This window comes from Tamandua tetradactyla, chromosome 5 (assembly GCF_023851605.1).
Source record: "Tamandua tetradactyla isolate mTamTet1 chromosome 5, mTamTet1.pri, whole genome shotgun sequence".
Classification (NCBI taxonomy): Eukaryota; Metazoa; Chordata; class Mammalia; order Pilosa; family Myrmecophagidae; genus Tamandua; species Tamandua tetradactyla.
In genome coordinates, this window is record NC_135331.1 from 57,224,912 (window position 1) to 57,237,664 (window position 12,753).

General features: G+C 33.3%; 1 protein-coding gene across 2 annotated transcripts in view; it reads right to left on the bottom strand.

Moving 5' to 3' along the window:
- The window catches only part of KPNA4 (karyopherin subunit alpha 4), a 115,728-nt gene that overhangs the window by 32,199 nt on the left and 70,776 nt on the right, over positions 1 to 12,753 (bottom strand). For both annotated transcript variants that reach the window (XM_077160926.1, XM_077160927.1), the window contains exons 6-11: positions 11,117 to 11,212; positions 8,786 to 8,871; positions 7,284 to 7,370; positions 5,273 to 5,442; positions 5,130 to 5,174; positions 1,655 to 1,786 (exon numbers count right to left, since the gene is read on the bottom strand). In XM_077160926.1, the coding sequence (XP_077017041.1) occupies positions 1,655 to 1,786; positions 5,130 to 5,174; positions 5,273 to 5,442; positions 7,284 to 7,370; positions 8,786 to 8,871; positions 11,117 to 11,212 (616 nt within the window). The remainder of the gene's footprint in view (positions 1 to 1,654; positions 1,787 to 5,129; positions 5,175 to 5,272; positions 5,443 to 7,283; positions 7,371 to 8,785; positions 8,872 to 11,116; positions 11,213 to 12,753) is intronic.

Below are 12,753 nucleotides of genomic sequence, written 5' to 3' on the forward strand. Positions count from 1 at the left end.
AGAACTCACTGCCCTCCCCTCACTACATGAGACATGACTCCCAGGTGTGTAAATCTTCGTGGCAACATGGGACAGGACTCCTGGGATAAGCCGAGACCTGGCATCACAGGACTGAGAGAGCCTTCTTGACTCTTGACCCCAAAAAGGGGGAAGAGAGGTTTCAGTGGCTAAGAGATTTCAAACAAAGTCGAGAGGTTATTCTGGAGGTTATTCTTATGCATTATATAGATAACCCTTTTTAGTTTATATTCCACTGGAATGGCTGAAGGGAAGTACCTGAAACTACTGAACTGTGTTCCAGTAGTCTTGATTCTTGAAGACTGTATAGCTACACAGCTCTTACAGTGTGATCCTGTGACTTGTGTCTGATTCTTTTATCCAAGGTCTGGGCAGATGAGTAAAAAAAATAAGGTAAAATAAATAAATAATGGGGGGTGGGTGGGAGATAAGGAGTAAAAAAAAAAAGGGTAGACTAAAATACTAGAGGACAATGAGAGGTAAGGGGTATGGGGTGTATACGTTTTTCTTTTTATTTCTTTTTCTGGAGTGATACAAATGTTCTAAAAATTATCACAGTGATGAATACACAACTATGTGATGATATTGTGAGCCACTGATTGTATATTGTAGATGGACTATATGTGAAATTTCTCAATAAAAATATTTTTTAATGCAAAAAAAGTCAAACCCTGAAAGATATCTTTTTATCCCTAACAGTTGCAAAAAATTTATTCTTTCACCTTGTAAAAATGAAGTACTAAAAATGGTTATTTGTTCATTTAATATTATAAATTGCACAAGTAATTTTTCAAAAGTGTTATAAAAATTTTAAAAGATTTTCTAAACTTCTGTTAAAAAAACAACAACAAAGAAACAATGACCTAGGTTCATAGTTTTCCTTATGTTATCACTATACTTTATTGACTTTAAGCCATCATCAGACTAAACACTACCTCAGGAGGGTAGGGAGATCTTGCTGCATCTTCCTTTACAACTGTATTTTGACAATTACTGCTTACAATATTTTGCATGACCTTCTTACCCTGATCTTCTCGGCTCCTTCTAGATGCAGGTTCTTGGAGGTAAATATTACTCGGAAGAATTAAAAAATAATAATAATTAAAGAAAAAATTTTAAATACTGGAAAGGAAAAAATTTAGGAAGTCCTTAAGCAGCACTGCTTCAGTATAAGGTGAATAATCTTTATCTTAATGTCACTGAAGCTAAGAATTAACTAATCTTACCAGGTACAGTGGAGGAGAATAAAAAACGTCAGTATAGAGGGAAAAGGAGTAGGAGACTGGTAGTAGAAGAAAAATAAAAAGGGTAGGAAAAATAAAAGTATGATTACTTGTTTCAGATGCCACCCAAGTTGCAATACTGAACTGCCCTGGTCAGTGTTAGAAATCAGTAATCTACAAGGGATAATCTACAAGGGAGTCTACTACCCTTTTTATCAGGAGAGGGGGAATTTTTTTGCTCAACTGCAGTAATCATCCCTAATTTTCTCTATCCTTAAAATGGTGATATAACAATTCACTCTTTTCATCACAGATATGTTCGTCTAGGAATATACTTTCAACTACTGAAATTGTCCATCTTCTAACGCCAAGCTTATAAGAAAATGTTACATTTTGATTAAGAGCAAACTTACCTGAACTTTTACTTCCTGGTGGCTGAGTAGAGGAACCAAATGAGGAACTATTCCAGAGTCTATTACCATCTGTATCTGTTCATTGCCAGCATCAGTAAGATAAGAGAGGGCCCAGACAGTATCTACCAATATCTAATAAATAAAATGAAAATTCACATAACCTTTTTCATTTCAATAATTCTTAACCACACAGATTAAGAGACTAAGATCTTCTACTACCTTCTCTCTTCCATTCTCTTTTCACTGCAATTTACTGGAATCTTGATCCTTTCTATTGTTTAAACATCATCATCTATGAATATATCAAATATATGCAATCTTTTGGCTATATTTAGGATATGTAAGTTAATTCTTTACCAATTCTCAGATTGGCATCCAATTTTAATTCATCAAGACTGACATACGGGGCAGGCCACGGTGGCTCAGCAGGCAAGAATGCTTGCCTGCCATGCCAGAGGACCCGGGTTCGATTCCCGGTGCCTGCCCATGTAAAAAAAAAAAAAGACTGACATACGACATAGCACAAGAGAGAAGGATAAAAAGTTTTTCTCCTTCTCAAATGCTCAGGCTGAGGGACAATAGGACTTTGTGGTAAATATATATATAGATAGTTGGATATATCCAAGGTATTTAGTAGTCTCACTACCCTGTGATATCTAAATCCAGTATCCCAGTATTAGAATTAAAATACTTAAATCTTTCCTACCAGTTTGCCTTGCCTTGCAAAACTGGAGGGAACTTCCTAAACAGTGGAAATTCCCCACAGCTGCAGCTATGTCAACCTATAAGAGCTCCAATAAAAAAAAGCTCTAGTTTTTAAAGAAATACATTTCACTAGCTGCCATACTACTTACAAGAAAAAAAAGAAACATTTGTAACAGACTTTATGCTAATTAGTCTTCCATTTTTAATAATTACAAATTTGAAGTATAGTAGGTCACTGTGTTGTGACCTTCCTTTGTATATTAAGTCCTATTAGAAGTAATGACCAGAGAAGTCTAACTGTTAAATTGCTACATAAATAATACCATTATTGAGAAAGATGCAAAAACAGTAATTGTGGCTGAAACTTTAAATTCCAAAGCCTTTCTGTAATACGAATTCTGGCTCAAAAGATTTAGTAGAAAAGTTTAAAATCTTCTAAATTCTAAATCAATACTATCGTTAAGACACCCTAGAAGTTCCTGGAAGGAGAAAACATCATTTTGCAAGTATTCCTTCAGAAATCTCCAAAAGCTCTAAGGATAATTTAAATGTTTAAAGACATCAAACCAAATAATTTACACATATAGAACGGCATCAATGTATGTGAAACAATTAAATTTTAACTTGAGATTGTAACTAGGATTTTTTCTCCTGGTGTATCAACATATGCTAAAATTTGTTAATATAGGCAAAAATTTTTGAGAAATGTCTTTATGGCTGTACATAAAAATTACGTAAATTTTTTTTCCTTCCTCGCTGAAGACTGGGAGATCAAATGAGAAGGGGAAGTTGTAATAGAAGGCAGGATTTAACAAACAATTGTGACAATTGAATCACTATACTGATATTTCTTGCTAGTTTCTAGTATATTAGAAGGAAATACCTGTAATTATAGAATATAACCCATATCACACTTTGAAATTTGCACTATAACTACTTATAAACTATACTTTGAAATTTATCACTTTTCTTCATATATATTTCACAATAAAAAATGTAAAAAAAAAAACAAAAACTGGGTGCATATTTGTGAAAGGCCCATTGCTAAATATGTCATTAATATGCTCCAATCAATGTTTACAATTCAAATCAGATTAGATCTCATATATACTTGATTCAGGAAAGCCTATATAACCATGGTAAGTTTATTAATTATAACTATAGTGTAACGATGTTTCATTTTTGGTTTGTGGGAGCATTCTTATTAAGATCATTTTTGGCTGTTTGTTTTCACTTCTTTGATAAGCCGGTTAAAGAACTTGCTGCTAAGTATACCTAAAAAGATTTTATTTTTAGTAAATATAATTTAGTAAACATGTTACTAAAATGAAAAAAGCAAACTGGCTTGTGGAATTCTTCAAAATACATGAAAAGCAAGAAAAATGGGAGTCAAATATCTCAAGTGGATTGGGGTAAGCAAAGATATGGAAAGAACACAATATATCTCTGAATTAAGTCTATATAGATGTCCAGTTTTCAGGCAGAGTTGCAAACTCAGATTAATCTTTCAAAAGAAAAATATTGCAGTTTATAATTTAGTAAAAATGTCAGCTACAAGTAACCAAAACAAAAAACTGCTTACTTGTTTAAGATTCTAGAAAATCTGTAACTAAAAAATATCATTAGAGGGCAGGCACAGTGGCTCAGCAGGCAGAGTTCTCACCTGCCATGCTGGAAACTTGGGTTTAACTCCCAGTGCCTGCCCATGCAAAAAAAAAAATCATTAGAGGGTGCACAGGTGGTTTAGCGGTAGAATGCTCTTCTGCAATGTGGAGAAAAATTCCTTAGCACAAGGATCATATTCATCTATGAAATTTTGTACATGATGTTACTGCTCAATACCTAATTCTAATTTCTAACTTTAGTATGTTTCATATACTTCAGAGAAGTCCTGACAAAAAGGTATTACTCTAGAAATGAAGCAGCTCACCAAACACTGGTCAACATACCAAACTGTTTTTAAAGATCCACACAAAGCTCCTGGTAGTTGGTATAGATTTTATCTGTGTGCTTTCCCTTACCCATCACATTCTTTACTTCTCTAATACCCTGAAGGCTGGACTGGCTTCTATAAGCCAACGGGGCAGTTTTTCCACTTCATTCATTACCTGAGTTGCTTTTTCCTTTGCCATCTGTGTTAGTAATAATGAACAGAACATTTATCACATTTAAAATTTTTTCTACAGTGATTCTTCCTCCTTGTCGTTTGAGTAATCAAGACTTATCTACATACTAAATGAAGCTACTACCAATATCACTATAATTGGAAAAATAGAGTAAAAATATAATTTAAGAACTGAAGTTCATGGTTTGATATATATACATATAGATATATGAACACATTTACAGATATTTCTCTCATATCTCTCAAAAACAAAAATAGCACTATGTGCATGTGTGTTAACTGGCCAGCCTGTCAAAATGAGTTTCCAATAAAAAGTTCATGAATAATCAAAGACAACTTTAGTGAGAAAGATCCCTAATTGGCAATACTGAAAACTTTCGATGTTAGTTTTTACAACACTAACATACATGCACACATACATTATACAACTGACGAAAGAAACAGGTTTGATTTCTTCACTGAAATTATATTTTGTAACATAAACAGACTAAATACCAAATATAAAATATTGTATACAGCTCTGGAAGTGGAAAAATCAGATAAAGTGGCAATGTCTAGTGCAACATTATCTTACTTTTGTCACAAGGGCAGCCCTGGATATACACACATACATATATAAATACATGATGGGATGCATTTACTCACATTTACATCTGTGTGATGAATTAAAACGCAAAGGGCTGGAAGAATCTGAGGAGAAAAAAATGTATTTTTTTTTAACATACACAAATAAAAACATATGTACAATTAGATCTACTGTGATTAAAAAAACAAAAAAACTTGTTTACCTCTTGAATAGTTTCCATTGGGGGTGGTGGGTCTTTGTGGCGACATAAGTTGACCATAACCCATGTAACATTTCTTAAGAATGTAATAGGAATAGATGGACTTATAAAGGAAAGTAAAGGTTTCACAACTCCAAGACTTATGACATAATCTCTACACTGGGGCCCATCACCTATAGGAAGAAGGTTTAATAATTTAATAAAATATATTAACAATAAATAAGTCAGAAAACACAAAGTACTGGGTCTAATGTGTTGCTTTTTGTATTTTAACTAGGCACAAAATTTAGTTCTATATAAAAGTTTTAGGCAATGATAACTAAGTTCACATTCTAGGTCTTAGAGACCAAAAGAAATGCCTAAGGTGCTAAGGAACATTTTGCACTTTACTCATATCCTCAGGTTTATAAGTCCTCACTTATAAAATATTTTTATCCCAGTTAAGCTCTGGAAACCTATGGCTCCTTTAAAATATGGAGTAGATAACTGTTCTGGATCAGTCGTACTCTCAGTTTAGCAAATTTTCATGTAATAAAAAGAAAAGTCAAAATATTACTGAAGGGCAGGCCACGGAGGCTCAACAGGCAGAGGTCCTGCCTGCCACACCAGAGACCCGAGTTTGATTCCTGGTGCCTGCCCATGCAAAAAATAAATAAATAAATAAATACTACTGAAGAGAGTGGATGGGTGGTTAACAGCGGTAGAATGCTCGCCTTCCATGCAGGAGACCTGAGTTTGATTCCCGGACCATGCACTCCGCCCCCTCCCCTCCACCGACCCAAAAAGTTACTATTGAAGAAAAAATATTTCTAGAATTCATAAAGATAATCCAGTATCAGGACACCAAGAGTATCAACTATAAATTATTCTATACACTTAGAAAACTTCATAAGAAAAAAAAAGAACCAATAGCCCTAAAGCAGTAGTTTCCAAAAATGCAGTGTGCAACAGCATCAGGAGCATCTCATGAGGCCCTTTCCCAGATGCTGAGTCAGAAAGGATCCAAGGTTCTTTGTTTTACCAAGTCCTCCAGGTAATGTTGACAGCTGGTTAATGTTTCAGAACCACTACCCTAGAGTATTGCTAAGTTTAATTTCTGTATATCTAGAAAATCATCATAATTTCTAGGGCAAAGCCATTCTGAAGTATTACATCCCATAAGTGAAAATATTTTTCCTTGTATTATATAATACTGAGATAAAAAGCTTTCTCTTTGTATACTGTATTCTAATCAACTCTAGAATGTTTTTGGGACTAAAATAAAAAAATAAGATGCCTCTTTAACAGATTTAAACATAAATTTTGGCATAAAAACAAAGGAGTGTGGAACACTGTACCAAGGTGATTTGAGGGAACTCAGATAAACAAAAGCATTTCTAACAGCAATATACCCTGTATCAGGAACAGTTTAGAGAAAAAGCCTCCGCTTAAAAACTCACAATCATGGAATCCCTGTCTTTCATTGTGGTCCCACAAAGAGGGCAATAAAAAGGAAGTATATCAAAGCAATACTGATTATTTCTATGCAAGAATAAGAAAGAAGCTGTAGCAAAAACGAAGTATAGAATCTTTCTTCTTTACCAAATTAGTGAGAAACACTCTCCCTCCCCCTACTGACAGGTCTCTGAGCTTTATCAGGGGACACAATACAATTCAGATTCCAGACTTTTTCCATTCTCCAGTGGAAGATAGTTCTTCATATTGCTGAGTTGAAAATTAAATAGTTTAAATTTTGTATCCTTTTTAAATGCACCCAAAAAGAAAAGAACACAAAAGAATACAATTATTCAAAATAACTGAGAACTATACATAAAACGATATAATGGTATAAGTTACAAAAATGTTCACTTTGTTTACTACAGGTTTATATTCAAACACATCCTAAAACTTCAGTAAGTAATTTCACAAAAACTTGAAGAAGGCAAACTACTTTGAAGACTACTAGCAGTTGTTTTTATTATCTGATATTTGATAACTACACTTGTTGGACTAGTATAACAAGTTTTATACGAACCTATAATATTTCCCAGTGCCCACACTGCTTGCTCACAGACATTTTGATGGGGTGAATGGAGAAGCCTCAGAAAAAGTGGCACAGCATCTGAAAGAGGGGAAAAAAGGAGCCATCAACTAAAGCTGAAAAAAATACTATTCATTTTATACTATAAGCAAGCTAAAAATCTTGTTTTGTATTGAGTCCTCAAAAATAAAAAATAGGGCGGGCCGCGGTGGCTCAGCGGGCAAAGTGCTTGCCTGCTATGCCGGAGGACCTCGGTTCGATTCCCGGCCCCAGCCCATGTAACAAAAACGGAGAAACAGAATACAATAAAACAAGAAAATGTTTAAAAATGTTTCCCTTTCTTCCTTCCTTCCTTCCTTCTATCCTTCCTTCCTTCTCTCTGTCTTTCCTTTAAAAAAAAAAAAATAAAAAAATAAAAAAAATAAAAAATAAAGAAATCTACCAAAATATTTATCATTAAGTGATTTTCATCAGAAAAACATTAGTGGAAGAATCTTGACTAGCAGGCCACTTATTCACATTAGATGATAACCCTACTGGCTCAAGAGAAGATAGAAAGCACTCCATATGTGAACAGAAATAATACTCCACTGAATAAGTGACTCTTCTACTTTCTTCTGATATTGCTTTGTAATATTCTATTTTTGAATATGTAGATGAGTCATATTTAAAATAATTTTGGTATATTAAAACAGCTAGCAATGCTAAAACATTTTCTAAGCCTCTTTATCATCTTACAAAACCCACCTCAACCTAAAACTAAACCAGTTTTTTTTTTAAGACTTAAGGTAATTAGCTTTTCTAATATTTTAACACAAGTGTTTACACAGTAAAATGCTTACTTGCACGACACTTTTGTTTCCTTCAAAATCATGTATGTTAGTGCTTGAGACTTTAACAAGCTTAGATAAGTATACTGCTTAGACTTAGAGGATTTGGGAGACTACCTATTTTTAATATATTCATTTCTTTGGTAGAAATCAACTAGTATACATGAAAACAATACACTCAGATTATTATTTCTGATAATAATTTATATTTCTTAAAGCCTAAAAGAAAAGCAATCTTATAAAAGTAACAATTAAAGAAACTTTTATACCATTCTTTCAACAGGACTAATTTACAAAAGATTTCTCTAATGTATGATGGGTAATCTCACTGATGCCTAAAGGTAATAGAGCAAAGGGAAAAATCCCTTTATTCCAAATGTTATCCTATGAATCAAGTATAACCACAATAATTTAATCTGCTACTATAATTAGGAAGTGTTCTCAGATTTAGAAAGGAATCAAATGAATTTTTGGAAACAGAAAATGTCCATACCAGAACAAAGTAAGTAAAGTAACACACTTAAATTGGTTGATTTCAACTATCCTAAGTGCTATTGAGGAGCTATACTTTTATACTATCAACAACTATATTCTTTTAGAAGAATCACTGTTTACTTTCTTCCTAATTTTTTAAATAGTAATTTTGTCTATAAATAATCAACTTACTGGATTGAACTACTGCTTGAGTTTGTTCTGAGGTTCCAGATGCAATGTTTGTCAGAGCCCAGGCGGCTTCGAACTGTAAAGAAGGACTTCAAAAAAAAACCAAATAATTTTAACAAGAGGGATTTTTTATATTGTCCCAAATGTCTATCAACCATTTCTCCACTCTTGCTTTTTTTTTAAGGTTCCAAAGGTATTATTATTATTTTTTTCTTTTTTCTTTTTAAAAATGTAACAACAAACACATTCTTATCTTATGATCATTCGGTTCTACATATATAATCAGTAATTCACAATATCATCACAGAGTTGCATATTCATCATCATGATCATTTCTCAGAAGTTTGCATCAATTCAGAAAAAGAAATAAAAAGAGAACAGAAAAAAATTCATACATACCATACCCCTTATCCTTCCCTTTCATTGATCACTAGCATTTCAAACTAAATTTATTTTAACAGTTGTTCCTCCTATTATTTATTTTTGTTCCATGTTTTACTCGTCTGTTGATAAGATAGGTAAAAGGAGCATCAGAGACAAGGTTTTCACAATCACACAGTCACATTGTGAAAGCTGCATCATTATACAATCATCTTCTAGAAACACGGATATTGGAACACAGCTCTACATTTTCAGGCAGTTCCCTCCAGCTTCTCTGTTATGTCTTAACTGAAAAGGTGATATCTATTTAATGTGTAAGAATAACCTCCAGAATAACCTCTCGACTCTGTTTGGAATCTCTCAGCCATTAACACTTTATTTTGTCTCATTTCTCTTTTCCCCCTTTTGGTCAAGAAGGTGTTCTCAATCCCTTGGTGCTGAGTCCCAGCTCATTCTAGGATTTCTGTCCCACGTTGCCAGGAAGGTCCACACCCCTGGGAGTCATGTTCCACATAGTCAGGGGGAGGGCAGTGAGTTTGCTTGTTGTGTTGGCTGGACAGAGAGGCCACATCTGAGCAACAAAAGAGGTTGTCTTGGGGTCCACTCTTGCTTTTTAAAGACACTAAATATTCTGTCTAAAAAGATATCAGTCCAGCTTTTTTTTTAACCTCTAACGATTACTTAAAACAACCTCTTGAATATAACAAGCATACAACCTCCTCATGTGTCATTCTTATTTTTAAAAGAACTCTTTATTAAGTAGGTAGGGAAGAGGGACTTAAGGTTTAATATATACAGAGTTTCTACTCAGGACAATGGTAAAGTTTATAATGGCTGGTGATGATGGTAGCACACCATTGTGAATGTAATTAACTGTACTGAATGATATATTTGAATGTGGTTAAAAGGGGGAAATCTTAAAATTATAAAATTAAAAACCCATGGAACTTTTATGCATTATATAGATAACCCTTTTTAGTTTATGATGTATTGGAGTGGCTAGAGGGAAGTACCTGAAACTGTTGAGCTGTGCTCCAGTAGCCTAGATTCTTGAAGACAATTGTATAAAGATAAATAAAGATATAAGGTTTACAATATGACTCTATGATTGTGAAAATCTACAGTACAGTTGAGTAAAAAATATGGATTAAAAAATAAATAAATAATAGGGTGAACAAAAGGTAAAATAAACCAGGGAGATGGAAACACTAGTGACCAATGAAAGGGAAGGGTAAGGTATATGGTATGTATGAGTTCTTTCTTTTTATTTCTTTTTCTGGAGTGATGCAAAAGCTCTAAAAGACGATTACAGTAATGAATACACAACTATGTGATGATATTGTGATCCATCGATTGCACACCATGTACAGAATGTATGTGTGTAAAGATTTCTCAATTAAAAAAAATCCATCGAACTGCACAAAGAGTGAACTCTAAGTTAACCATGGACTATAGTTAGCAGTACAATTATAAAAAGGTGCTCTCAAAAAAAAAAAAAGTGCTCTCATCAATTCTAACAAATGTACCACACTAACACAAGGTATTAAAATAGGGTGATACATGAGAATCCTGTATTTTATGCATAACTGTTCTGTAAACCCACAAATTCTCTAATTTAAAAAGGAGGAGGAGGAGAAGAAGAAGAAGAAAAGACACCTGCATATATCACCCCCAAATATTTTTTTAAGTATCTGGCTAGTCTAGTTCTCGCCAATTTTCAAAGCCCACAAGTGAATTTAAATGTTTCATTCTCAAGTTCCTTTTTCCTTTTTTACTTGTATTACCCTTCATCTCTTGGTTTAACACAGCTTGCATTATTTATTTCTTTGAGTTTTCAAACTTTATCCCATAGCACCTTTTGTTTTTCTTTAAAGATTGAATGAACTACTAGAAAATCCTTGTCTTCTCCACAGAATACATCTTAAATTATCATTTTTTAAATAATATACTTACTTGTCATCTCTTTCAAGACAATGGACTAAAATAGGCAATATTCCAGATTTTATTAAGTCATCAATTGGTGGATTTCTGTCACTGGATAAAAGTTTCCTATAAGAGATATATAAATACCCCTTGTGAAACTTAATGGCATACAATATTGTAATTAAATTAGAATTAATATTTGATAAAGATGTAATCATACATTTGAATATTTAGCACAAGTACCTTTTCTGAAACTTACTTTTTTATAATTTCCATAATGCAACCTTTTCTCTAATTATAAAAATATTTATAAAGTAGACTTACAGATGATCAATTTTTAAAAATAGCAAAAAACCTAACATTTTTTTTTACTACTACGGTAATATTACACGCTCAATAAAGTCCCAAATATGACTTATAAAAAGACAACTAAACGTTTTAAATGTGTTACCTTTGGACTTAATTTTGAGCTCAGAGAAAATTAGTGGGCAGACTCCTTCAACATGGCATTTACCTTGCTAAGAAAAGAATTAAGAGATCACTAAAACATTCACAATTACTCATACTAGGTCACAATAGAGTCAAAAGGAAAATACAGGTAGGATCAGCCTACCTGTATTTGGTAATAATGGACTGCTGGCTTAAAGTTTGTTGCTAATATTAGTGTTCAATTCTTCACCCTACTCTGCACACTGAATAAAATAAAATTAAAGGTCACAAAAGCCTAACAACATTCTCATCTCAAAATAAGTGACATAGAGTAAGAACAGTAACACAGAGGAAAATATCCAGAGGGGTGCTAGAGATAAGAGGTGAACAAGAGACACACATCCCCACCCTCAAGGAGCTTAAAAGTTAAAGAAAACAAAAACCATAGTGTCCATTTACACTTAGGGTAGGCTGCTGGTTCAGCATAAGCCCTCTACATGGCCTGATACAAATCTTGACACATTTGAGTTCCTTGCACTACAAGATAAAAGCAATGTTTAACAAACCTTATTCAGTCATTGCCCTATATAAGCCAGCTATCAATATAAAGTCTCTGACCTAGCTTTAAACCGTTCCTCAAGTTGGTTTCATCTTATCTAACTTATTTAATTCTCAGTAACTCACCCACAGATCCATTATTTATTGCACAATTTCAATCTCAATTCCAGGCTTTTCATATTCTATTCCCCTCATTTGGAATGTCTTCCCTTCTACATCCAAACTGTGAATAAACTTTCAAAGTCCATTTCATGTTCTATGTTTTTCAAAGTATTTTCTCTGAACTCCTATGGTATTTATACAGCATAGCCTGTATTTACTAATGAGTATCACTATATATACTATATAGTTTCGTCTTCCCAATTCGATAATAAGTTTCTTAAAGAGCAAGAATTGTATCACCACATTCACAGTATTTTCTGTAATACATGGCACTGTTTTAGCACAAATTGGGAAAAATCACTTTAAAAAAGTCTTATCCAATTTTTCTCAACTCAAGTTCCACAAGACAATTAAGCCCTACAGAAAATTATTTGAGTGACAATTCCCTAACCTTCCCAAGGATGATCCATGACCAGTACCATTCCAGATGCATAAGTGATCATTTGTTATGCTCCTCTCATTATTTTATGCATAATATTAAAGGCATGTAACCAAGGGTCAAGATTTACTAAAAGAAA